Raw genomic sequence first — 26,066 nt, forward strand, 5'->3', positions numbered from 1 at the left:
GGCATTCAGTTTGTAATTCAAGCTTGAAATTTACAGGTGAAAAGAACAGAGCAGTGAATTTTGTAAAGAAACTTGCTAGGGCAGAGAATAAGTCCTTCAAAACTTCTTCTTTGCAACTGATCTGAAAATTCTGCAACCTCACACTGAAATGTGTCTGAGATAAATGCAGTCAGGTAAAATAAATGAGTTGTTTTGACCACTACTTAGTTCAGATCTTTTTCAAAACTTGACCAAAATACTTTTGTTGTAGTTTATTAATTTCCAGAGGACCGACCCCATGTAACATTACCCTTTAAAATAACGAAATCAAGGGAGCCTCTCCTAAAAACAACCCAAACAAAGAGGGAAGTCTTTAATTTAGATCTGAAACAAGAAAGAATATCAGTCAAAGGACTTCCCCTTGGTGGAGCATTCCAGATGCAAGGTATTTAGGGAATGCAAACAGAAGAGGAGGCTAAATCATTGATCTGCTTGGGGAAAATAGACTTGCATTCATTCACTTCAAGAAGATAGTATCATACAATGTCAAACTTCCATGTCTCAGCTGAATGTGGGGAAAAAATATACTTTTGGTAAACCAATCTACTATGAGACAAATTTTCTCATGGCAATTTAAATGTTCCTACTAATTGCAACAAAAACCCAGTAAAGAAGGCTTTATAAAATGAATGTCTTAAGCAACAGTTTTCCTGCAGTTTAAGAACACTGCCAGTTTTATAAATGTGTTGTTTTTCTTAAATATTTCCCTAAACATGATTGTATTTCTTTTTAAAGTCACTTCAGACAGTTGTATTTTTTGTATATTGTTGAGGCACTATGTAGAATGGAAGCTTCTGTACATTTTTTTTTTTAACATCAGCTTAAAGTTTGTCTTCATAAATGTATTCTGATTTTTAGCATTTGTTCTCTTTTTATTCTGGCATCTTTTGCTTAGGCAAAAAAATTGTTCTTATGGAGTTTTAAAAGTTTGTCTGCAAGTATAGTATAACAATTATTTTTCCTTAGATGTTTAGGAAAGTTTCTTGGTATGGAATGTTGCAAGTATTTTGGAAAAAATGTGCATGACATTTCATTGAAATGTGGGATTACTATGAAAAAGCACACAGTCTTCTATTTTCTATTTCAGATTAACACCAATAAATTCTTTTTGGTCTATCAGTAGCAAACAAGAACAAGTTAAATGCAAATAGTTCTCTACAAATTCTCATGTGAACCTTTCATCAATTTATTTCTCTAATTGCTTGTGCAGTAACAAAAGCTTATTTATACAACATTACATTTGAATTAAAAAAAAAACACAAAACCTTGAAAAGTCTAAATTTAGAATCAGTTTGAAAGTGTATCATTACTAGCGCCAAACAAATGTGTGCTGAGAGCTTTAAATAAAATACTCAGTACTGTATATAAAGCAAGAAGAAATAGTGGTTTTATTTTTCATTTAATTGTAATTAACCATTTCAATTATATAACAAATCTCTGGCTTGATCTGAATATAAAGCAAGAGCCTGTAGAATATGTAAGTGAGAACTCAAGACAAAAGAAGTAAGGACCACTATAATTGTGAAGTATTTCATTTTACTGTAAATGGAATCACAATTTAAACTATATTTTGTTCAGAAAATATTCCTGAGAGGGAAAAGAAGCTCTCTTCTCAGAAGATTCAGTTGATGATAGCTATTTCTGACAGATTTGTTTGTATTAAATTAGCAGTTTGCTTTTACACCAGATGAAGGTCTGAATTAGCCTATTAATAGCCTCTGAGTCGCTCAACATTTTTAACTAAAATCTGTTCATTTAAGTAATTTTTTGTCAAAACACAGGGGTAAAAGATCAGAAATGTACTTTCCTTCTGTGAAAGGACACTTAAATCAGGAATATGTGTGAGATTTAAACATGGAAACAAGTCTGCATCAAAGAAAACTAGTGGTTTTAAGATGGAAATGGTTACAGTTGCAGCTGCCCTGGGGATCTGAACATCTCATAAACTTGTAGGTGCTTCAGTCAAAACCAAAGCAAACACTGAAAGGGGCTTTGACTCAAAAACCAAATCACATCTGAAAAAGTTCCCTTACCTTTGTTACTAACACCAGCTCGAATTGTTAAAACTTAAAGATGGAGTTTTTTAAAATCTATATTTCTCTTCATCACTGTTTGTTTACTGTTTTTGCATTTGATGCAGTCTCCACTGGTCAGTTTCAGGTTTGTCTCTAGTCAGTTTCAGTTTCTGGCTCTCCAGGATTAAAACAACGTGATGCTGTGTTTGGGTTTACAAACTTTCAAAGAAAGGTTGTCATTTAAGGAAAACAAAACACCATTTTCATTTACATGTATCATGAAAATGCTTTTGTTCAGCTTTGGTTTTGCAAGCCCCCCTCCTTCTTTGCTTTAGTAGAAAACTTTAAATTTGGCATCTTAAGTAGGTTGGGGAAAGACCTGTAACTGTATTTCAAGAGCTACTGGGAAAAGATTCCACATTCCCTATAAATTTTCCCCCAAATTAACAGGTTACTATGTTTTACAGCAGAATATTCTAACCAACAAGTTGTGGTCTCTCTCTCTCTCCCCCCTCCACAGTTGATGTGAAAAAATGCATTGGTAGTTCTAGGGGCTTTCCCCCCCCCGCTTGAATGAGTGATGAAAAGATTGGGGTTTGATACAGTGAATAAGCAAAATTTACAGAGCTCATAAAGCATTTAGGAGGATGAATTCTGCCCCTGCTGGACTCCCATTGACCTTACCTCAAGGAGGCGGTGATCTCTTTAAAGCTCAAATCCCCCTCAGTGGTTACAAAACAAATGAAATGTTGTCCTCACAGTGAATATCTCTATAAGATCCTGATGGAGTTTGCTTTTTAAAAGACAAATGTATGATCTGTGAGATCAGGTCCTGACCTCACTCATTCAGAAGCTAATGCCCCTGTTCCAGATTTACACTACTAAATGAATTCAGAATCTGGCCCTGTATTTTCAAGTCATAATTCAAATCCTCTACTGAATGGAGAGACCTCTAGCTTCAAATGTCCCCCAGCCCCCGCACCTTTGTAAACTCTCTGTAACATAGAGAAATTAGTTGCTTGCTGCCTAATGCCATTTGACTTTTGTCTAAAGCTAATTAATCATGCACAAAATCATTGCCTCTCATGGCATGGGGCCCTCAAGCACCAGTTTACATTGTGGATCACTTCATAAATTAGAGATCTCTCCCTAGACCAACCCTTCAGTCCCAGCCCTACACACCTTTCTTGTGGCAACAGTAATACTTGCCCACAGAAAAAGTGAAGTAAAGATAGTAGAAAGCTCACTTTACTGCAGTGGCTGCTTGGTCCAACTCCTTCCTGGTATAACTGTGCTGTTCATTTCCTCCCCCTGCCATGAACACACTTCATCAGGACCGATTCTTTCCCCTTGTTACCTGAAGCTCCCATGGCTCTAATCTCTCCAGCTCAATTCACTGTTTCATTCCAGCTAATAAACAACATCTTAATGGAGACAAGTCACAGGTTGATTTTACCTTGATGGCACTAGTCCAGGTGAACCCTATCCCACTATCTGGGGTATACTTCATCATCAGCTAGACACACTGAGCTAAAAACGACAGGGTTTTGTCTCCACTAAGATTTTTACATTAAGGTAGCAAACTTGATGTAAAAATATACTTTTTTTTCCTTTGCATTTATTTAGCCTTTAGTTTTTCTTTCTTTCTTCGTATCACTATAGAGCCCAGCAGCCGTCGTCATGGATCAGGACCCCCTTGTGCTAGGGGCTGTACAAAAACAGAACAAAAAGATGCCCCCTGCCCCAGAGAGCTTGCAATCTAAGAGCTGGATACAGAGAGACAGATGGGGGAGTATAAGGAAGCCTTTGTCCTTTTCTGTGTTGTACTCCAGTTTTTTGGATTTGGCAAAATATCTTGCTGATTGTGGTTGAATTTTCAGCAAGGAAGGATCTGGAGCAGCCAAATAGGTGAGTATAGTTGGTCAAGAACAACCTCTGGAAACCCTAACAGATTCTAGGGCTTATTTGCAATTAACAGGGAATGTCACTGCTTAATGACATATCAGGTGTTTCACCTCTGTAAGGAAAACTGCTTAATTGACCATCTGTGAGCTCAGCAAGCCAGGGCAGGAATGCAGTTTAAGATCCAGCACAGAGGCTGAAGCAGTGTTCTTCAGTTGAGAGATTCCCCGGGAGCATGATCTGAATCTCACTTGATTCTGAATTCAGAGAAGTTTGATTTTTTTGGGGGGTGATTTTAAAGGCACGCGACAGGTTTAGGATGCTGAGGCTGGCAAATACCACCACAGGGATCTGGAACTGTATTGGCAGGAGAGATGTAATGACACACTCCTTGGTGGGATCAAATCTGGGGGCTCTGGATCTTAAAGCATAACCCTCTGCTGCCTGATCTAAAAGACTCGCCTTTGCTAGCCAAGACTGTAGCAGATTTATCAGCTTTACTAAGGGGGACGGACAACGCTCCACTGAAGGGGTTTAGGTCGTATAAACTCAAGGGCTGACACAGAAGATGACACTAGACAACGCACCTGCCAAGACACAGTAGGAAGTGTGGGAAGGAAAACCTGCCCTGGGGTTTCATCCTCTGCAAATTAACTGACAGGACCCATTGACTTCCAGGTTTACTTGTGTCTTAGGCAGGGGGAGAGAACTGGACCCTGAGATTCCCATGCCTCCAATCCCTTCTCCTTTACAAACAGCAAGGCTTGGGTAAGGATGCGACCAGGTCTGAGGTGGAGCCTCTAGTTACTACAAGCCACAGGTGCATTGTAAATGGGATCGGTCATACTTTGACATGACCAGGAATGTGGGCTCACCCCACAGCATGAAGTAGTTTTCTCACTGAAAGTACGTAACGACTGAAATCTGTGTGGCCTGGCACAGAATTGAGATTCTTTGGGTGGAGGCAGCATTGGTTGGAGCGTGCAGGTTTAATGCTCCTACTGCCAGATTCCACCCCCACCCATCTACTCCCCACAGCCTCGAGCCAGCATCCACCTAAGTCAATGGGGATCTTTCCATTGCCTTCAGGGCAGGCTTGATTAGCCCCCATGTGTAGATCCCTGGACCCATGGAAGGATGATAGTGTAGAGGTGGTTAGCCCCATTAGGAAAGGATAAAATCAGCATGTAGAAGGGCCCCTCTAAGTGTGGATTTCAAGGGGTTGGGGATGATCAGGCAGTTAGGAAGTTAGCAAGGGGCCTCTGCATGGTCTCTTCCGACACAATGGATGGGTCCACACAAAGCAAGGAAGCCCATTGCAAAAGTCCTGAAAGCATACGATGCTCATCTCACTTGCCCGTGCGATGCTTCAGTGCCGTGTTGTTTCTGATGATACCATTGGGTGCATCCCACACAGCCGGGCTTGTCCCAGTGCATGCTGGGGCTCCTGAACCCCATTTCCCATAAGTCAGCTTTGCTCCTGAGACGGGGGGCATTGGAGTCACCTCCAGTCGTGAAGCGACGCATGGTGGGTTAGGGTTACGGGGAACATGGAGAACTGGGGCAGCTGCGGTTCTCACGGCTTCCTGTGTATGCTGCAGAGAAACCAACAGAGGCTGCACCGGTTGAGCGAGACCAGAGCTAAAAGCCTCATCCCAACCAAATGGTCCGACTGCTGCTGGTGAGATGCCTGCGGTGAGGGCTGTGTGAGGCCGTGCAAAGGAGTTTCTAGCACAAGGCAACCGAAGCGCTGGGCTTTTGGCAACATCTTTTTGCCTAGTGTAGACGGGGCCTGCGCTGCTGTTGGCAAGGAGGGCTATCTTCTTATTGCCGTGGAAACCAGGAACGAGGAGATGGAACGGCTGCTCTCGCTGAGCTCCAAAGGGTGTATAGCAAGTGTGCGCTCTTAGCAGGGCCTCTGTTCTGCAGGCTCACCTGAGAACAGGGAGGAAGGAGCTGTGGGGCACTTCCCAGCTGGGGTTCTTGCTTGGGAGGGTTGTGAAGCCTGCAGATTCCCAGCAATACAACCAAGTATTTCAGTGCATTATCCGTCAGAGGTGTAAACCCCAGCTGAAGACAGCTGGCCGTATTAAATTGCCCTAGGACAATGCCCTAACTCAGCGGCTGTTTCACCAGCTCTGGCCCAACATCCCATGTTACAGTGAAAGAGAGAGATGGCAGCGTCCAGGTGCAGGCAAGGCCAAAGCCAAGGAAGATTTTGCCAGTAGACAGACAAAGGTAATGAGTTGCTGGCCCCATCTGTACAGGAGTTTTATCGGAGCTTGGAAGCTGCTGCTCAGATACTTTAGAACAGGCAGCCTAATATATATGGAGATATACCTATCTCATAGAGCTGGAAGGGACCCTGAAAGGTCATTGAGTCCAGCCCCCTGCCTTCACTAGCAGGACCAAGTACTGATTTTGCCCCAAATCCCTAAGGATTGAATTCACAACCCTGGGTTTAGCAGGCTGATGCTCAAACCACTGAGCGATCCCTCCCCAGAGATGGTTTTCTGGGTTGCAGTCAGGCTGTTATCCAGAAGTCAGACCGGCTGGATCACAAGGTAGGATATCATGCTTATAAGCACAAGCCAAGTAAGATACACATCTTCCTGGGGTAAAATGGTCGGTATTTTTGCCTGGCCAGACACAATTTTTAAGTGTGACCAGCCGGGCGAAAATACAGGCCATTTGGCCACTCAGGTGGTGGGAGGCCTCCCAAGCCAGCTGGGGCTCATTTGCTGAGCTCTTCTAAAAAAGTGGCCCAGTGACCCCAGGCATTTGCCTTATACCTGGGGTAGCCAAGCCCAGATCTGAGCATGCCCACTGCAAGCCTTACCTGTGTCACCGTGTCCTCATTGCTTCTGCACTCACCTCTGTGTGTCCCAGAGCCTGTGCGCTGAGACACTCGAGGATTCTTTCCCTGGCTATTGTGTCAGTTGCAGGGGAACTTTATTCCTTCTTCGGGAGGACTATCAGCAGGTGATTTAGCCAGTGTCCTATCTGCAAAGAAGACGGGTTCCAGCTCGGAGGGTTTTCTGTGTGGAGGGGAGAGAGGGTTGGGCTAAAACCCAGATAAGAGCCCAGGTTAACCATGCAGTGAAGATGGGTGACTTGCCCACTGCCCAGAATCACAACGAGTGTGTGGCAAAGCAGGGAATTCAGCCAACGTCTCCACTGAGTCCCACTCCAGTACTTCCTTTTGTATGTATCTACTTTGCAGGGTTTGGCTAATTAATTATTTCAGATGCTTTGAAATCCTCAGCTGAAAGGTGCTACAGAGGTGCAGACTGTGATTACTGTTAGAGCATACCGAATATTGAGACTGACAGGCAATCTTGTACCGCAGATTAGTTAATGGTAAGTACGTGCTTTCGTTATTGGCCTGAATTAGTACACAAAGATCACCCATTAGCATTATTAAACCGTGGATAGTTGGGGAAACAAAATTAAATGCAGGCAACGCAGGTTCCATTCTTTAATTTCAGAGCAAAGCAGCAGTTCAAACGGGCTCCCAGGTGAATGCACTGAAATCACCCTCACTCAGAACAGCCGGTCAGTATTTAATGTTGCTGGATTTTTATTTCACCCTATTAACTCCACATCCTACAGAGGAACTTAATGAAGGGAAAACAAATGTGTTGCACTTTGGAGAAACAAGATATCAGAGTTGACTGGGAGTTCAGTACTCAGAATACATATAATAAAGACATTGGGATATACTATTCCAGCTTATTGATTAGCAACCACACTCAGAGCGCAAATTGGTTATTTGTAGTTATTTAGCACTCTTATATTGCATCATTATTACAAGGACATTAAGGTAGCAGCTGGAGGCATAATGGACCATATGAGGTTCTTAAGCTCTAGGTCATTGGTTCTAATCCAGGCCAGATTAAAAGCTGTTACTATTTGGTTAATGAATAATTTCCCCTCCTCTCACACATTCTACCTAAGGATCTCAAACACTAAAGAATAAAATCTCAGCACCTTTCTGAGATAGGCAGATGGGGAAACTGAGGCAGGGCTCAAACATCAAGTTGGTGGCAGACCCAGGAAGAGAACCCAAGGTTCCTGTCTCATGGTGGAGAGCACTGATTTTTCTTAGTCTCAACCACTTCCAATGCTTCACTAGCCCAAAAGGCAACTGCAAGGGTCCGTATGGTACACTATGAAATTGCCAGGCATGCTGGAACAAGGGTGTAGTGTGATGTAGTGGTTACAAGCTTTAATAAGGCATATGAAAAAGGGCAGTGCAAAATGAGATTGTGTTTCTTACCCTGCTGCCATGCGGTTAACGAAATGGCTTCAGTCGTTACCATGTTATGATCTCTCCATTTCAGATCCGTCCATCTGTACCCACCTAGTTAAGGAATGGGATAGCGGGGCTTTGAAATAGCTGGCACACACCTATATGCTATATATTCAGCACCTCTCTGAAGCTACTGGCTTGTATTCCAGAATCTGTTTGATTTAAAAGGAAAATGAAGGCCTTCACTTGAAACTTTTGCCAGGACAGTGATTTTGCTTTCGGGGGTGTGATTTTTTTTATTTTATTTTTAATGACATTTTTATACCGGCAAAAGCCCTAGTGTAGATGCAGACACCATGTCCTTCTGTCAGGATAGCTTATTTCATTCATGGAACTGGTATAAACTGTATGGACAAAAGCATTCTGTTGCTGATATAAACTGTATCTCTATGGTGCAGGGAGAGGGTAGCTGGCACAGCATTAGTAGCAAACCCTTTCTAGTGTAGACAAGATCTGAGAGCTTGTCTACACTTGAAACACTACAGCAGCACAGCTGCAGCTGCTCCACTGTAGCACTTCAGTGTAGACACTCACTACAGGCACAGAAGGGGTTCTCCCGTCAATGTATTTAATTCCACCACCCTGAGAGGTGCTAGCCAGGTTGACAGAAGGATTTTTCTCTTGAACTAGCGCTGTCTACCTTGGGGTTACGTCAGCTTAAGCTTAACTACCTTGCTCAGGAGGTGTGGATTTTTCACACCCCTGAGTGACGTAGCTAGGTCGACTTAACTTTTGAGCATAGACCTGGCCTGAATCTCTAGCTGTGATGGTTGCTAAGAAAACCAGAAAACTTGACCCAAATGTAATGGATGTGTTGCTGCGTGTGCAGAGAGCCTGGAACAACAACTCCAAGAGGTGTGAAACACCCCATTCATCTCAGGATTTGTCTGCACTGGAGCTGAAACATGTAAGTTCCAGTTTAGGTAGACATAGCCGCACTAGCTGTGATGGAGCTAACATGCTAAAAATAACAGCGTAACCACCATGGCACAAGCAGTGGGACAGGTTGGCCATCCTCTTAAACCCTAGGTATGTTCTCAGGGCGGCTAGCCCCTCCCACTGCCCTTGCAGCCATGGCTGCTATTTTTAGCTCGCTAGCCGGAAGTTACACCTCAGGCTCCAGTGTAGATGTTAATGCAGATGCCCAGTAAAGATCATTTAAATATCAACACTGTTAACTATTTCATTTTATAGGTCTGGTCAACACACATTCTTGTACCAGAATAACCTTTTTTGATTGGTCAGGGCGATTTTTTACCAATATAGTTATACCAGTGCAGCTCCCAGTGTGGATGCAGTCATACAATGTGAAAGTGCCTGATACCAGTATAGCTTATTCCCCTTCCTGTACAGTTTAACCATGTCCATGCAAGACATTGTCCAGGTATAAATATATCAGTAAAATGTATAGACCAGGCCTATGGAATGAAATATTTGACAATGCTGACATTTACATTATCATCAGTGGGCATGGGAGTTAACATCTCACTGAGATGAATGAGGTCATTCACACCTCTCAGCGCTTGCAGCCTTAAGATTTGTGGCTGTCTACACCCAAGCCCTAAGAAAGGTGAGGGAGAGTCATAGACCTGCATAAGTTGCTCTGAGGCATGCCTCTTTTTGATGCCACAAGTGGGTGGAGTTTCAGAGATACCAACTCCCCCCTCCCTCCTTTTTTCCCCTCAATCAAGAAGGGGCCAGGCCCAAGACCATGGGCATATTATTTTGTGGGCAGAGCACGGAAAAGGGCCTCCACCTTTCCCCTTCCCCCCCAATCTGACCCCAGTAATAGGGGGAACCTGGAGTACCAGCTGCAAACCCGGCAGCACTATTACTGGTACATGTGCCAGATAGACAGATAGACACAGCAGTAGATAACTTGACAAGTCACAATAGTCAGCAACGTCAGACTATAACTAGGGAAACATAGTCTAGATTAAATTGCTATAAAGTGGATGCACAACTGACTGAAAGACTGTGCTCAGAATAATTATCAATGGTTTGACAGCAAACTGGGAGGGATTATCTTGTGGGGTCCTGTAGGAGCCAGTCTTGGGTCTAGTACTGTTAAATATTTTCGTTAATGATTTGGAAAATGGAGTGGAGAGTATATTTATAAATTTTGCAGATGATACCAAGCTGGGAGGGTTTGTGAGCACTTTGGAAGACAGGACTAGAATTAAAAATTACCTTGACAAATTGGAGAATTGGTCCAAAATCAATTTAGATGAAATTCAATAAAGGTTTGTTCAAAGTAGCAAAGAATCCTGTGGCACCTTATAGACTAACAGACGTTTTGCAGCATGAGCTTTCGTGGGTGAATACGACGAAGTGGGAATTCACCCATGAAAGCTCATGCTCCAATACATGTTAGTCTATAAGGTGCCACAGGAGTCTTGGCTGCTTTTACAGATCCAGACTAACACGGCTCCCCCTCTGATATTTGTGCAAAGTACTTCACTTTGGAAGGAAAAATCATATGCACACCTACACTAGGGGGAATAACTGGCTAGGTGATTGTACTGCTGAAAAGGAACTGGGGGTTATAGAGTAGCAGCCGTGTTAGTCTGTATCCACAAAAAGAACGGGAATACTTGTGGCACCTTAGAGACTAACAAATTTATTTGAGCATAAGCTTTCGTGGGCTACAGCATGCATCCGATGAAGTGGGCCGTAGCCCACGAAAGCTTATGCTGAAATAAATTTGTTAGTCTCTAAGGTGCCACAAGTCCTCCTCTTCTTTTTGGGGGTTATAGTGGATCAGAAACTACATATGAGTCAACAACATGATGCAATTGTGTAGTAACAGAAGCATCATATGTAAGACCCAGGAGGTAATTGTTGTGCTCTACTCTGCACTGGTGAGGCCTCAGCTGTAGTATTGTGTCCCGTTGTGGATGCCGCACTTTAGGAAAGACGTGGACAAACTGGAGAGAGTCTGGAGGAGAGCAACAAAAATGATCAAAAGTTTAGAAAACCTGATTTAGGAGGAAAGGTTAAAAAACCTGGACTTGTTTAGTCTTGAGAAAAGAAGACTGGGGGGGGGGGACGGGACCAGGGAACAGTTTTCAAATATGTTAAGGGCTGTTACAAAGAGGACAGTGATCAATTGTTCTCCATGTCCACTGAAGGTAGGATAAGAAGTAATGGGCTTAACCTGCAGCCAGGGAGATTTAGGTTAGATGTTAGGGAAAACTTTCTAACGATACGAGTAGTCAAGCTCTGGAACAGGCTTCCAAGGGAGGTTGTGGAATTCACAAGAGGTTTTTAAGAACCGGTTGGACAAACCCATCTCAGGGCTCGTCTAGGTTTACTTGGTCCTGCCTCAGTGCAGGGGGCTGCATTGGATGACTTCTCGAGGTCCCTTCCAGCCCTACATTTCTATGATTCTATGAAACACGCTGGTTCTTATTTGATAAATTTACGAATGGAATTATATGATGAAGTTGACGGTGATAACAGGAGATTGAACGTGCTGGTCCAAGAGGTCCTTCCAGCATAGGTGCTGAAACTAGGCCTGCTAGGGGGGCTGCCACACCCCGTGGTTTGAAGTGGGTTTCATCATATACAGGGTTTAGAGTTTGGTTCAATGGCTTTCAGCACCCCACGTCCTATGTTCTTTTCACATACACCCCTTTTATACTGGTATAACTCCATTGGGTCAGATTCTGTGCTGCACCTCACCGCTGATGCAGCACTGGAGAGAGAGGGAAAAGGTGGCTTTACCTCCCCCGCTTTGTGCTCCCTGAATTCTAGCACGGTTAAGAGCCTGCCCACCTCAGCGTCCCCAGGGGCAGCTCTAAGTTATGCAGGTCATGTATAATTGCCTACGAGCTGCTCTGCAGTCCAGAATAACTGCAGTCCAGAGCAGGGCTGCCCAGAAGATTCAGGGAGCCTGGGGCAAAGCAATTTTCGGGGCCCCTTCCATTAAAAAAAAAGTTGCAATACTATAGAATACTATATTCTCATGGGGGGCCCCTGTGGGGCTTGGGGTCTGGGGTAAATTGCCCCACTTGCCCCCCCTCTGGGCAGCCCTGGTCCAGAGCCCTACTACCATGCCTCTGTCCTCCCCTGATCCAATCCCTCTCACCCCTGGGCACACCCCAGTATCCAGGGCTGCACAGGAAAGCAGAGTAAGGCAGCCTACAACACCTCTAGGCTGAAGCAGGAACCCCCCCCATGCCAGGTGAATTCCCCAGGGATTCTATCAGAGAAGCATAATGGGGCCATAGTGGGGGAGCCAGAATTGGAGCCGCTGGCTTTAGTGCAGTGACTCCTGCTTTATACCAATGTAAATGAAAAGAGAATCAGCCTCTGGACTGATTAACAGCTGCCATTTGCATTTGGTAGAGGAAGTGAGGGGAATTAAGTAACATTGCCCCACTTTATCACGCCCTACGAAACTGGATCTGAAAGGAGGCACCATGTGGAGTTCAGTTCTGGGCCAACATGGTTTATGCCATGTCTATTACGCCCATAACGTGCGCTAGTTCTTAATTTTGTCATACAGCCATGCTTAATTGCCATTAATGTAAACATATTTTAAAAGGGTATTTTCCTGCTCTGTAGGTCAATGGACCTAATGTAGCTGATCTAAGTGGCTTTGATTTGTTTTAATTAGCTGGCTGGTTTCCTGTTTATTTCATGGAAATAGAATTGGTTCATCACACCTGGTGTATATAAAGGGGCTGAAGGTCCTAAGTTGAGACCTGAATCTGCTGGAGTCCTAATTGCTACATCGGAGGACCAGGAAGGTAAGAAGCTAAAATCCAATCTCTTTATTTTTGTAATCTCTTCTCTAAAATAATAGTGTGATGGCAGCAAAGGGCTTTGACATTCTCAGGCAGAAGGAGGTGTAAAAAGTAGGAATGTGAGAGCTGCCTTACTGGTCAGATCAATGGTCCATCTAGCCTACTATCCTATCTCTGACAGTGGCCAGTAACAGAGCTTCAGAGAGAGTGTGCAGAACAGGACAATTTTGGAGTGATCCACCCCCGTCTTCCTCTCCCAGCTTCTGGCAATGAGAGGTTTAGGGTCACCTTAAGTATGGTGGTGTATCTCTGATCATTTTAGCTAATTGCCATTGATGGATCTATCCTCCATGCACTTATCTAGTTCTTTTTTTAACCAACTATACCTTTGGCCATCCCAACATCCCATGGCAATGAGTTCCACAGATTAATTGTATGTTGTGTTAAAACGTATTTCCTCTTGTTCGTATTAAACCTGCTGCCTATTAATTTCATTGGGTGACCCCAGGTTTCTGTACTGTGGGAAAGGGTAACTAACACTTCCTTATTCACTTTTTCCACGCTATTCATGATTTTATAGACCACTTTCATATCCTCCCTTAGAACCGTAGCTCACTAGTGGTTAAAAATCTCCTGGCAAGGAGTTCCGCAGATTGACTGTGCATTGTGTGAAGAAATACTTCCTTTCATTTGTTTTAAACCTGCTGCCTATTCATTTCATTTGGTGACCCCTAGTTCTTGTGTTATGAGATGGAGTAGACAACACTTCCTTATCTACTTTCTCTAAACCAGTCATGATTTTATAGACCTGAATCTTATCTCCTCTCAGCCATCTCTTTTCCAAGCTAAAAAGTCCTAGTCTTATTAATCTCTCCTCATACAGAAGCCGTTCCATATGCCTAATCATTTTTGTTGCCCTTTTCTGAACCTTTTCCAATTCCAATATATCTTTTTCTGAGACGAAACAATCAGATCTGCACGCAGTATTCAAGATGTGGGCATACCATGGATTTATACAGAGGCAACATGAGATTTTCTGTCCTATTTTCTATCCCTTTCTTAATTATTCCCAGCATTCTGTTCCCTTTTTTGACTGCCGCTGCACATTGAGTGGATGTTTTCAGGGAACGATCCACAGTGACTCCAAGATCTCTTTCCTGAGTGGTAACAGCTAATTAAGACCCCATCATTTTATATGTATAGTTGGGATTATGCTTTCCAATGTGCATTACTTTAAATTTAATGTTGAGAAAGGCAATCTGCCATTTTGTTGCCCAGTCACCCAGCTTTGAGAGATCCTTTTGTAGCTCTTCGCAGTCTCCCTGGGTTTTAACTATCTTTAGTAATTTTGAATCATCTGCAAATTTTGCCACCTCGCTGTTTACTGCCTTTGCCAGATCATTTATGAATATGTTGAATAGGACTGGTCCCAGAACAGATTCCCGGGGGGACACCTCTGTTTACCTCTCTCCATTCTGAAAAGGGACCATTTATTCCTACCCTTTGTTTCTTATCTTTTAACCAGTTACCAATCCATGAAAGAACCTTCCCTCTTATCCCGTGGCAGCTTCCTTTGTGTAAGAGCCTTTGGTGAGGGACCTTGTCAAAAGCTTTCTGAAAATCTAAGTACACGATATCCACTGGAGCCCCTTGGTCCGCATGCTTGCTTGCAATACAATGCTTGTTCTGGGGGAATTCTCCCCGTATACCATCAGGATAGCATATAGTGGCTGATAGGTGTGGGGGAGGCAAAGATCCTTCCTCTAGCATCTTGGCACGGTGGGAAGGCTTGTGTGTTCCGGTGACCCCGGGAGGTATGTTGGTGGGAGTTTTAACTCCTGGCAGGGCCACCCAAGCTGGATAGGTCAAAGGGTAGAGGCCAGACGAAAAGCAGACCACTTGCCCTTCAGGTTGGGAGTGGAGGGACAGGCCAACTGCCTAAGCTCATAAACAAGTTAAGTTATAGTGACACAACAAGGTAGCGATGCTGGCAAACAGCATGATGGAGGGGGATGGCAGAGCCTTTTTTATGCCGTACGCGGTGGCTGATAGCGTGGGAGCGATTTGGATTCAGAATTTCATACCAGAACCCCAATCCTGCAATATCGTTAAAAACATCATCACATTATTGTGCTAACTCAGCTCTGATTTTCATAAAATCTCTTAACAGTTTAAACCTTTTCCCCCCTTGCTCGGGTAAACGTAACATAATCTGGGAATGTTTTATGACATGTTTTCCTTCTCTTTCATACATGGTACAATTCCACCTCTATTCCAGCTTGACCAAAAATTACCTTTTAAGTAAAACAATGTTCTTCCACAGATTAACTATTTTCATATATGTAACAAAAAGCATTTGAAAAAAGGAACACCACCAATTATTTAAGCTTGATGCCTTTTAAAATTCAAAATTAATCAAATACTGTTCAACTTTGCATTTCATGTAGCTTCTTTTTGTAATTCATGAGCACATTCTGCAAACATTTGTCTTCTGTTGTTTTAGATATAAACATTTTAAGGTGGTTGTTTCGCTATACATTTGATTTAAACATGAAACATTGGATTCTTGACTCATTTGACCTTGATACATTTGATGTAAACACTATCCCTTTGATTTAACCACTATAATGTGATCTTGAGTCATTTGATTTTTGATATATTTGATTTAACCACTATACCTTTGATTTAACCACTATCCATCTGATTAGTTTTCACTTAATAAAAGGGCTGCACAAATATTTTTTAAATGTCCTGTTTTTCCAGAAGTGAAAAATGTGTCATTCATTAAACGGCATCTAAAATTTTCACAATTTCTGTAAATCATAATTAAGGGACTGATCTTGGAAATATTTAAGAATATAAGTAACTTTACTGATGTGACTAAAGTTACTCTCATATAAAAGTGCACCTCTACCCCGCTATAATGCTGTCCTCGGGAGCCCCAAAATCTTACCATGTTATGGGTGAAACCGCGTTATATTGAACTTGCTTGCAGCCCGCCCCCCTGGAGCACTGCTTTACCGTGTTATATCTGAATTCGTGTTATATCGGGTCGCGTTATATCGGGGTAGAGGTGTATTTGCAGGACTGGACACCTAAATGCTGATATATAATCTTTTTTTTATTGGTGTTAATAATATTAAAACTCAGCACTGCAGCACATTTTCCAAAATATCTGTAAAAGAGAGTGAGATGCCGAACAACAAAATGCATGTTTTCAATGTGTTTTGCTATAAATACAATGAAAAGACAAGACAATATTTTTGAGGGGGGGGATAGCTCAGTGGTTTGAGCATTGGCCTGCTAAACCCAGGGTTGTGAGTTCAATCCTTGAGGGGGCCATTTAGGGACTTGGGAATTTAGTTGGGGATTGGTCTTGCTTTGAGCAGGGGGTTGGACTAGATGACCTCCTGAGGTCCCTTCCAACCCTGATATTCTATGAAAAGCATTTGCAGAGCTGAGATCTTAATTCAAAGCAGTCAAATGCCCAGTGAGTTTTGAACTTAAATCTGGAAAAAAAACCACATGGACCAGTGACAGCTCAAAGACCATAACTTCTTGGGGACTGATCCAAAGTGTTTTCAAATGAACAGGAGCCTCTCCATTAACGTCAATGGATTTTGGCTTATATCTTAATTCAAAATCCTATCCAACTGACTGGAAAAAGGCCCATTCATCTAAATAGAAATTAGATTGGGCTCATAAATCCTGCAGAAATGTTACACAGAATAATCTTCCTATCAAGCTGCCATATTATTACCATTTATTATGTAAGGTCCTAATCTGAAGCTATTGAAGTCAATGGAAAGACTCCCACCGATTTCACTGGGCTTTGGAGCAGCGCCTAAAGCAGTGTAGGGATATTCGCAAACGTGGAGGAAGATAGGGTCTTTGGGTTTGTCTATGCTATGGGGACTACATAGGGGGCAGCATAGCTCCGGCACCTTGGCTATGCCGTTATAACCCTGTAGCGTCGTTGCAGGCTACAGCAATGGGCAGGTTTTTCTGTTGTTGTAGGAACTCCACCTCCCCGAGGGCAGGGGACCCGGCACTTCGGCGGTGGGTCCCAGGGCGGAAGGACCCCCCGCCGTGGGTCTTTGGGGCACTTCGGCCGCAGGTCCCGGAGTGGAAAGACACCCCCCCCCCTGCCGCCGAATTGCCGCAGAAGACCTGGAGCAGAAGAAGCTCCGGGGGCCCAGGCCCCGGGAGAGTTTTCCGGGACCCCCGGAGCAAGTAAAGGACCCCGCTCCAGGGACCCCGAAAGACTCTCATGGGGGCCTGGGGCAAATTGCTCCACTTGCCCCCCCCCCCGGGCAGCCCTGCCCAAAGGGTGGTAGTTTGGTCTATGGATGGGTTGTCCTGGTGTCTACGCTGGGAGGTTAGGTCAGCATGGCTGTATTGCTCACAAGTGTGACTATTTCACACGCCTGAGAAATGTAGCTAGGTCAATCTAAATGTTAATTAGATTAATTAGTTAATTGCCTCAAGGAATTTACAGTGTCCCATGTATTGATGATTCCGATATAAAACCGTAAAGTGGCAGGGAAGGGCCTTGGGAATGGTGTGTGGGGAAGTCGCTTTGTGTTCAGGAGAGAAGCGGCTGTTCCAAGCAGAGGGGTCAGATTCATGCATTACAGTCACACACGCAAATTACACACGTCTCCCTCAGCTTGCTTTCCTGTTAGCAGATCACTTGGTCGTCTGGCCTTGTTGGTCATCTGTATTGCCAGTGCTTTCCGTCTTCCTTCAGAGAAACAAGCCAGGAAAATGACGTCCTTGAAAGTTCTTGCTCTGCTCATGGTCTCTCTGAGCCTTGTCCTGACGGAGGAGAATGACTTCAGGTAAGCCACGAACATTTTCTGTGCACTTTAGACCTCCCAGTGATTTCACTGGGCACTGGGTCAGATCCTTAGCTGGATCTCACGTGGTGTCTCTCAGAGCACTGAGAGGTGAGCGGAGAGGAAGAGTTGCTTTTAGAGATGATCAGGTATGAGGGAGATTTGTCAGCCAAGTGCCCTGAGCACGGGGATGGGAGCCAAGAACTCCTGAGTCCCCAGCTGCAAACTTCTCATGCAAATGAGCTAGATATAAACGAGGCTGGCTAATTCCTCAGGGCTGACAGGCTTGGAAGGCTCTCATGTTTTGAAGCTGTTGAAGCCACAGGCAATTATACAAAATGGACATATGATATAACTCCTCCCCCCACTGTAAACTCGCTCCCCCATAGGACACAAGTGACTCACACTGAAATCAACAGGAGTTACTTGTATCCTAGGGGATGGAATGGAAAGCTGGGAAAGGAGGATCCGGCCCTGGTGTACTTCATTAATTTGGGCAGGCCCTGGGGGCCCTGTCATGGCATTAGAGATATTGCAGCTGGTCATGAAATGTCACTAACCACCATCCTTAAACGGGGCATTCGCCTTGAGCTAGAAGCAGGGGGGCCTTTGCAACATTTTCACTCTGCCTGGCCATGACTCGCTCTGTGCATCTCCTGCATTCTCAGTGCCAACCCGAAGAGTCCCGGCGCCAGAGCCGTACAGCGACGCTACTCCGAGGCCATCCTGGCCAGCGATTACAGCCGGACCATGGATAACATGCTCAAGAAGAACTTTGTGGAGTGGCTGTTGGCCAGAAGAGAGAAGAAAAGCGAGTGAGTCTTTAGTGTTGCCGTTGTCCAAATTTCAGGCTGTCGGCGGCCACACTGAGGCGTATGGAGAGTGCAGAGCCCGGAATATTTTTCTTGCATGACAGCAGCAATGATGCAGGTGCTTGAACTCCAGGAAATGCTTCTGTTCCATGGGGGGAGACACAGCACAGCAAATCTCCCCTCTGCTATCTGAGGCTTCCTCCTTGGCCTCCAGTGCTGCTGGTAGATGGCATGGGGAGGGAGAGGGGGTCAGAAATCACGCAAGGGAAGCATGTTAGCACACTCTGGTGGAATCCCAAGGTGAAGTCCTCTTTTAATTTTGCCTTTCCAGTAACGCCATCGATCCATCCAAGAGGGAAGCTGAACCCCAGCTGTCAGCTGTCAGTGGTCAAGGTTTGGAGCTGGCCTCCCAAGGGGCTCAGGACTTTTTAGTCTGGCTTCTAAAAAACAAAAGAAAACAGAGGTGAGTTAGTTCTGTGACTGGAGAGCTATTTGCTTGTGGACTAGTATCCCCATGGCAGGACGGGATCCCCAGCGGCCAAGTGATTTGAAGGAACACTTTCAGATTACAAAGCTTTGCTAAGAATTAGAGATAGTTGAAATTTGGCATTTCTGATCTTTCATCGGAACGCTGGTAGCAACATGACTCACAACAACAAATTCTGTTGGAAAACGAAGTGTATCCCTGGTGAATTCCAAATACAACTGTCCATTTATTCCATTCATGGCCTTCACTTTTATGCATGGCAGAAGGTTTAGGAACAGGCGTGGGGGTGTCAGAGAGTTTGTAGAATACCCCTCCCCCACAAACACACTGGTCACCGTGCACCCCAGAACTGCAAAGAGGAGTGAGCTCAGCCCGACGGACGATCAGTGCCACATTAACGACTCTGTCTGAAGGGTTTGTCATGTCGGAAAGGGGGTTAAGTCACTCACGTTTCCTTCCTGGTTAGTCAGCAGGAACGCCCCCCAGCCATTGAGATGTCCTCTTCATTCTGCCTTCCTCACTGAAGCTTTTATTTTGCACAAGAGAGCCTGGTTATTAAGACCAAAATGCCCTTTAATTTAAACTGCCTGTCACTGCTTATCGTTTTGCTGGGATGCTCAGACAGCAGCATGAGGGTTTCTATTAAGGAGCAAATGACCTAAGGGAGTTTGTCTTGCCTGCTGCAATAACCAGGACTCCAAGCGGCATCTTGAGGGACAAGACTGGATCCATGCAGGATTACCTAGGTTTTGGTCCAGATCAGGAGGCAGAGATTTATTTGGGAGGTTCCTCAACGCAGGGGGAAGACGGAGGGAAAACCATGTTGTGGTTTCAGAGGGCAAGAGTGTGGAGTGATACATTTAGTAAAGGATAATACAGAGCACTGCGAGATGCAGAGAGGAGGGAAACGCGTGCCCCTCACTGGGGAGTCCTTGAGCAGTTAGATCCAGACAGCAGATGAATTTAGACAAGACCCTGAGCTGCAAAATTTGAATCGGGCTCTAAACTTTCCCATTCAGATCCACGGGGTCCAACTCTAATTTATTTGCAGAGTGAAATTCCCTCGGCGTTGCCCTCTGATAAGCTAATCACTGTCCAGTCTGTCCAGCGGTCTGGCAAAGCAAGTTCTCTTTGACATTGGCACTGCTACCTTTGCAAAAATTCTCACCTTCAAACCTCTCTGCTGGGCAACCTGAATTGCATGAGCAAATCTTCTAGTGAAGACAAGACTTTGAAGCGGAGAAGGAATATTGGCAGGGGGCAGAGTGAAGGAAGCTTGCTCTGCCGATGCCCCATCCTGTCTCTGTCCAGTGTAGGACTCCAGTCTCCAGAGCTGGCAATCAAACATCTTCCAATAGCATTGAAGTGAGTGACTATATTTGTAAGGGAAGGAAAACACAAAGCTGCCGGTCCTGGGGGGAGATTTGTATTCGTGGATCATTATCAAATGAAACTGGATTATCTCTGTTCCTCTGATTTACATTTGTTGCAGTCTTACTGCTCCCAAAGAATCTGATCCCTCGAAAGACGTTCTGAGCCAGGAGCTATTGGCGTGGCTGATGTCTGCTGATCTCTGTAGACCAACGTGAGTGGCTGTTCTTCCTAGTCTTGTTTTTTTTAATGCTTCGCTTCAGTTCCCATCCCCTCTCCCTCCCACTGTACAAATAGCTGCATAAAGGTGCTGGGCTGCTTTGGTGACAGACTTTAGATTTCTTCAGATAATGTTCAGGCCAGATCATTAGCTGTGCTGGCACAGCTCAGGAGGCACAGCTCGGGTGACCAGATGTCTCGATTTTATAGGGACAGTCCCAATTTTTGGGTCTTTTTCTTGTATAGGCTCCTATTACCCCCCACCCCTGTCCTGATTTTTCACACTTGTTGTCTGGAAACCCTAGGCACAGCTCAGAAATAATGTCTTCATCCCACTGTAATAATAACATAACATACATGAGAACAGTCAGACTGGATCACACCAATGGTCCATCAAGCCCAGTATCCTGTCTTCTCACAGTGGCCAATGCCAGAGGTTTCAGAGGGAATGAACAGACCAGGGCAATTATCAAGTGATCCATCCCCTGTTGTCCAATCTCAGCATCTGACAGTCAGAGGCCTAGGACACCCACAGCATAGGGTTGCAGCCCTGAACACCTTAGCTAATAGCCATTGAGGGACCTATCCTCTATGAACTTATTTAATTCTTTTTTTTTTAACCCAGTTATACTTTTGGCCTTCACAACATCCCCTGGCAAGGAGTTCCACAGGTTAACTGTGTATTGTGTGAAGAATTATGTCCTTTTGTTTGCTTTAAATGTGCTGCCCACTAATTTCATTGGGTGAGCCCAGTTCTTGTGTTGTGAGGGAGTAAATAACACTCCCCTATTCACTTTCTCCATCCCATTCATGATTTTGTAGGTCTCTGTCATGTCCCACCTTAGTTGTCTCTTTTCCAAAAATCACAGTCTTTTAAAGTGGCGCAGGCTGAGGGATGTGCTGGCCACCCTTCCCGCAGCCCCCATTGGCCTGGAACGGCAAACCGCGGCCAGTGGGAGCCACGATCATCCGGACCTGCAGATGCGGCAAGTAAACAAACTGGCCCAGCCCACCAGGGGCTTTCCCTGGACAAGCGGCAGACCGGCTTTGAGAACCACTGGTCTAGAGAAGGAAGATCAGGAATTTCTGTTCTCACAGTCTCATAACACAAGAACAAGCTGGCATTTGATTAAATTAAAAGGTGGGAAATAAAAACTGATTGAAGGAAATATGTTGTCACACAACGTATGATTAAACGGTGGAACTTACTGTCCCAGGAAGGTGTTGAGGCCAGGAATTTAAGAAGATTCAAAGACAGATTGGACACTTTGGTGCACATTCTTGATATACATCTATGTCATAATTAATTATGACAATTTTCAGAAGGGATATTAAGCCTTGTGCATCAGGGTTTAAGCCGATCTCTATTAGAGACCAGGATGAGACCTGGAGGGTGGGGGACAGATTATCACATATCTGCCTACTGTGGGGTTCTTGCACCTTCCTCTGAAGCATCTGCTGCTGGCCACTGTAGTGGACAGATTTTGGATCTGATCCAGCCTGGCTTGAATATAGCAACACATAACATTGTTCCTTCTCCCAATTATCTCTTTTCCCAGGACTCAGTAGCCCCAAGACTCTCCAGAGGAGCTGTCTATGCACTCTAACAACGGACGTGCTAAGAATGAAGAAGGATTTTGTAGCCACTTAGCTCAATATTCCCCCTCTGTGCATATTGTGCTCTTTGCTACTGTAAACAATAAAGAAGGTAGTCTGACGCTGAAATGAGACTGAGATTATTATTTTTTTTAATGAATGGAAATATGACAGGGTGACTGGGAGGATTGCCAACCCTCCAGGATTGACCTGGAGTCTCCAGGAAGTAAAGATTAATCTTGAATTTAAGATTATGTCATGTGATGAAACCTCCAGGAATATATCCAAGCAACACTGGCAACCCTACCAGTGGTCCCTTTAAGAGTGAGTGAGGTCCAGGGTACCAGTGATTGGTTACCTTCTGCCCAATTGGGTCTAAGGGATGGCCCCTGGGCCTTATATAGGGAGGAGACACAAAAACAAAGAGGAGAAAAGGAAGAAGGTGAGTCTAGTAAGAGACACCCAGAGTCCTGTGCTAAAGCAGAAGCTCGTCTCCAGAAAGAAAGCCCTGAAAAGACACCATCTGTGGAAAGGTGTCAGGGTGCAGACCATGCTTAAAGAAGAAGATTATCTCTAGAGGGAAAGCCTGATGAGAGAGCACCTGGTGAGGGGGCAGTGGGATGTCTAAGCTTTGATTTAAGATGGTTCGAGGAAGAGTGGGGTTGTTGAACTGGAGAAATTGAAAGGAGAAGGAGAGACCACTATTGTCTCTGGACATTGGGGTTTAGAACAAGGTGAATCCTCCTGTCTGTGGGAGTGAGAAGGTGACTTTGTCCCAGTAAAGAAACCCAGGTTGATCATCAGCATGGATCATCCTGGTGTAATTCTAATGGGGAAACCCTAACTTGTGGGGAAACTGAGGCAAGAAAGGTGCTGCAGAGCCACACTTGGCCAGAAGGGGACGTCACAGGGCAGGCACGCCCTTTTACAGGGCGATAGTAAAAGAACACAACACTGTGTCCTAGGATCTCTAAGCACTTTAGGAACATTTCTTAATTTTATCCTCATTTTACAGATGGGCAAATTGTGACACAGACCGGTTAAACGCCAGGTTTTTAAAGGCCCAGCTCCCATTTAGGCACCTGAATAAGGGCCTGATTTTCAGAAGTGCTCAGCAGGCTGAACTCTTCTGCAAGTCAAGCCCTGACTGTGGGCACTGACCTTTACTAAAAACCTGTTCATAAATGGCCTGCTACAGGCATAGAGTGATCTAGGGCAGGGGTCGGCAACCTTTCAGAGGTGAAAAAAGAACAAGAGTGCTTGTGGCACCTTAGAGACTAACAAATTTATTTGAGCATAAGCTTTCATGGGCTACAGCCCACTTCATCGGATGCATGCAGTGGAAAATACAGCAGGAAGATATATATATATATACACACAGAGAACATGAAACAATGGGTGTTACTATGCACACTATAAGGAGAGTGATCAGTTATTATCAGCAGGATCATGGCTCACCTTAACTGATCACTCTCCTTATAGTGTGTATAGTAATACTCACCATTGTTTCATGTTCTCTGTGTATATACATATCTTCTTGCTGTATGTTCCAGTCTATGCATCCGATGAAGTGGGTTGTAAGCCCACAAAAGCTTATGCTCAAATACATTTGTTAGTCTCTAAGGCCTGGTCTACACTGGGGGTGGGGGGTCGATGTAAGATACTCAACTTCAGCTACGGGAATAGCGTAGCTGAAGTCGATGTATCTTAGATTGACTTACCTCCCGTCCTCACGGCGCGGGATCGACGGCCACAGCTCCCCCATCGACTCTGCTTCCGCCGCTCGCCCTGGTGGAGTTCCGGAGTCGACGGGAGCGTATTCGGGGATCAATATAGTACATCTAGATCAATTGGTAACTGCCAATCCGGCGGGTAGTCTGGACGTACCCTGCGGTGCCACAAGTACTCCTGTTCTTTTTGCGGATACAGACTAACACGGCTGCTACTCTGAAACCTTTCAGAAGTGCTGTGCCGAGTCTTCATTTATTCATTCTAATTTAAGGTTTCACGTGCCAGTAATACATTTTAACGTTTTTAGAAGGTCTCTTTCTATAAGTCTATAATATAGAACTAAACTATTGTTGTATGTAAAGTAAATAAGGTTTTTAAAATGTTTCAGAAGCTTCATTTAAAATTAAATAAAAATGCAAAGCCCCCTGGACCGGTGGCCAGGACCCGGGCAGTGTGAGTGCTACTGAAAATTAGCTTGTGTGCTGCCTTTGGCACATGTGCCATAGGTTGCCTACCTCTGGTCTAGGGCAGAGTCTGAAACAGAACCCAGATCTTGCCTATGCTCAGACTTACGTCTTAACCACAAGACAACCTTGCCTGTCCACACTCTTGGATCCTCTTGCACACTCGTATATATTATTATCCCAATAGGGTTTGGCAGTGCTGAGACCAAAAGTCCATTGCAAAATAAATCCTGTGTTAGAATCCATTGCAGAATAAAAACTCTTGCCTGCAATGGTTCTAGGCCCTGATCCAGCAAAGCACTTAACCCAAGCATTGCTGAATTCACACACCCGGAACATTTCAGGATTCTAGTTTGATTGGCTCACCACTAGAGGGGGGGCTTATAAAAGGAACACACTTTACCAAGCTCAGTTTACTATGGCAGGGCTAACTAAATTTATCCGTGGTGTAACTTAACTGAGGCCAGGTCTATGCTATGTAGTTTTGCCGACACCGCTATATTGGTAAGAGCTGTGATCCTCGACTGACATAGCTGCCTGCACCCAGATTGTCCCACACAGAATCCTCTCACCCCACACCTGGATCCCCCCCTCTGATCCCCTCCACACTTGGATCCTCCCTGGTTGAGCCTGCCTGCCCCATACCTGGTGTGCCTGGCACAGAGAGGCAGGGCCCCAGGGTGTTTCTGGGGCAGGCCCAGGCCTTGCGGTGTGTCAAGGTCGGGTGCAGCCTCACGGCTGAGTCTGTGTCCGGGGGAGGGAAAGGCGGGGGGCTGCAGGATGACCTCCCACCATCATGCAGCCTGCGGCCTGTGCTTCCCCACTGCATTTATTTATTGACAAATAAAACTTGCAGAATTTTAAAGTATTGTGTGCAGCATTTTTAATATTTTGGTGCAGAATTCCCTCAGGAGTATTACATTGCAGGGTAGACAGACCCATAGAGTTTGAGGAACGGCAGGGGGTACAGTGAACCCTTCAGGGCTGAGGTCAGGGGAAGGAAGGAAGCAGAGAACCGCAGGGGGCAAGTGGGACTCAACCTCCTCTGCTGATTATTTCGAGGGTGCCTGTGGAATTGGTCTCCCAGGAATCTGGTGAGTCAGCCCCCAGATTTTGGAGGGGATGCTAGCAGGATTAGCCCCCCACACACACACACTCAGGAGTCTGGAAGGAGGGGAGATTAGATTCCAACACCCAAGATTTTGGTAGGAAGTTGACCCCCAACATTTTGGGGGGTACAAATTGGTATGAGCCCCTCCCCCAGGATTTGGGGTGTATGAGCCCCTCCCCCAGGATCTGGGGGGACAAATTGGTATGAGCCCCTCCCCCAGGATTTGGGGATACAAGGGGGTATTAGCCCCCCCCCGATTTTTGGTAGCAGTAGGATTAGCCCCACCCTATAGAATCTCGAGAACGGGGGAGTCAACCCCCACTGCGATAAGGCGCAGGCGCAGTGGCTGGGGGGGTTAGCCCCACCCCTTTAGAATGGGAGAGCGGGAGGGAAAAGAAACCACTTCCGGTCGCAGGGA

General features: G+C 45.0%; 2 protein-coding genes across 12 annotated transcripts in view; one reads left to right on the forward strand and one right to left on the reverse strand.

Annotated features, from left to right (window-relative positions):
- The window catches only part of IGF2BP1 (insulin like growth factor 2 mRNA binding protein 1), a 60,805-nt gene extending 57,412 nt beyond the window's left edge, over positions 1 to 3,393 (reverse strand). Inside the window, exon 1 of the mRNA XM_039516995.1 lies at positions 3,302 to 3,393. Coding sequence (XP_039372929.1) covers positions 3,302 to 3,372 — 71 coding nt within the window. The 5' untranslated portion in view covers positions 3,373 to 3,393. The remainder of the gene's footprint in view (positions 1 to 3,301) is intronic.
- LOC120392293 (pro-glucagon-like) lies at positions 132 to 22,455 on the forward strand. 11 transcript variants are annotated; one of them, XM_039516999.1, is made up of 8 exons: positions 4,185 to 4,724; positions 7,180 to 7,316; positions 12,923 to 13,022; positions 17,770 to 17,860; positions 18,526 to 18,672; positions 19,001 to 19,132; positions 20,649 to 20,741; positions 22,306 to 22,455. In XM_039516999.1, exons 2-8 carry the CDS (start codon positions 7,314 to 7,316, stop codon positions 22,313 to 22,315), a joined length of 576 nt encoding a protein of 191 aa, XP_039372933.1. In that variant the 5' UTR covers positions 4,185 to 4,724; positions 7,180 to 7,313; the 3' UTR covers positions 22,316 to 22,455. The 11 variants fall into 11 exon arrangements, with proteins under 11 accessions (XP_039372939.1, XP_039372940.1, XP_039372941.1 ...); XM_039516998.1 differs by lacking the exon at positions 4,185 to 4,724 and adding an exon at positions 6,785 to 6,938; XM_039517008.1 differs by lacking the exon at positions 4,185 to 4,724 and adding an exon at positions 7,445 to 7,511 and having other exon boundaries at positions 6,786 to 7,316; positions 12,890 to 13,022; positions 17,708 to 17,860.
- Positions 22,456 to 26,066: the final 3,611 nt, after the last annotated feature.

The sequence above is a fragment of the Mauremys reevesii genome, linkage group 27 (assembly GCF_016161935.1).
Source record: "Mauremys reevesii isolate NIE-2019 linkage group 27, ASM1616193v1, whole genome shotgun sequence".
Lineage (NCBI taxonomy): Eukaryota > Metazoa > Chordata > Testudines > Geoemydidae > Mauremys > Mauremys reevesii.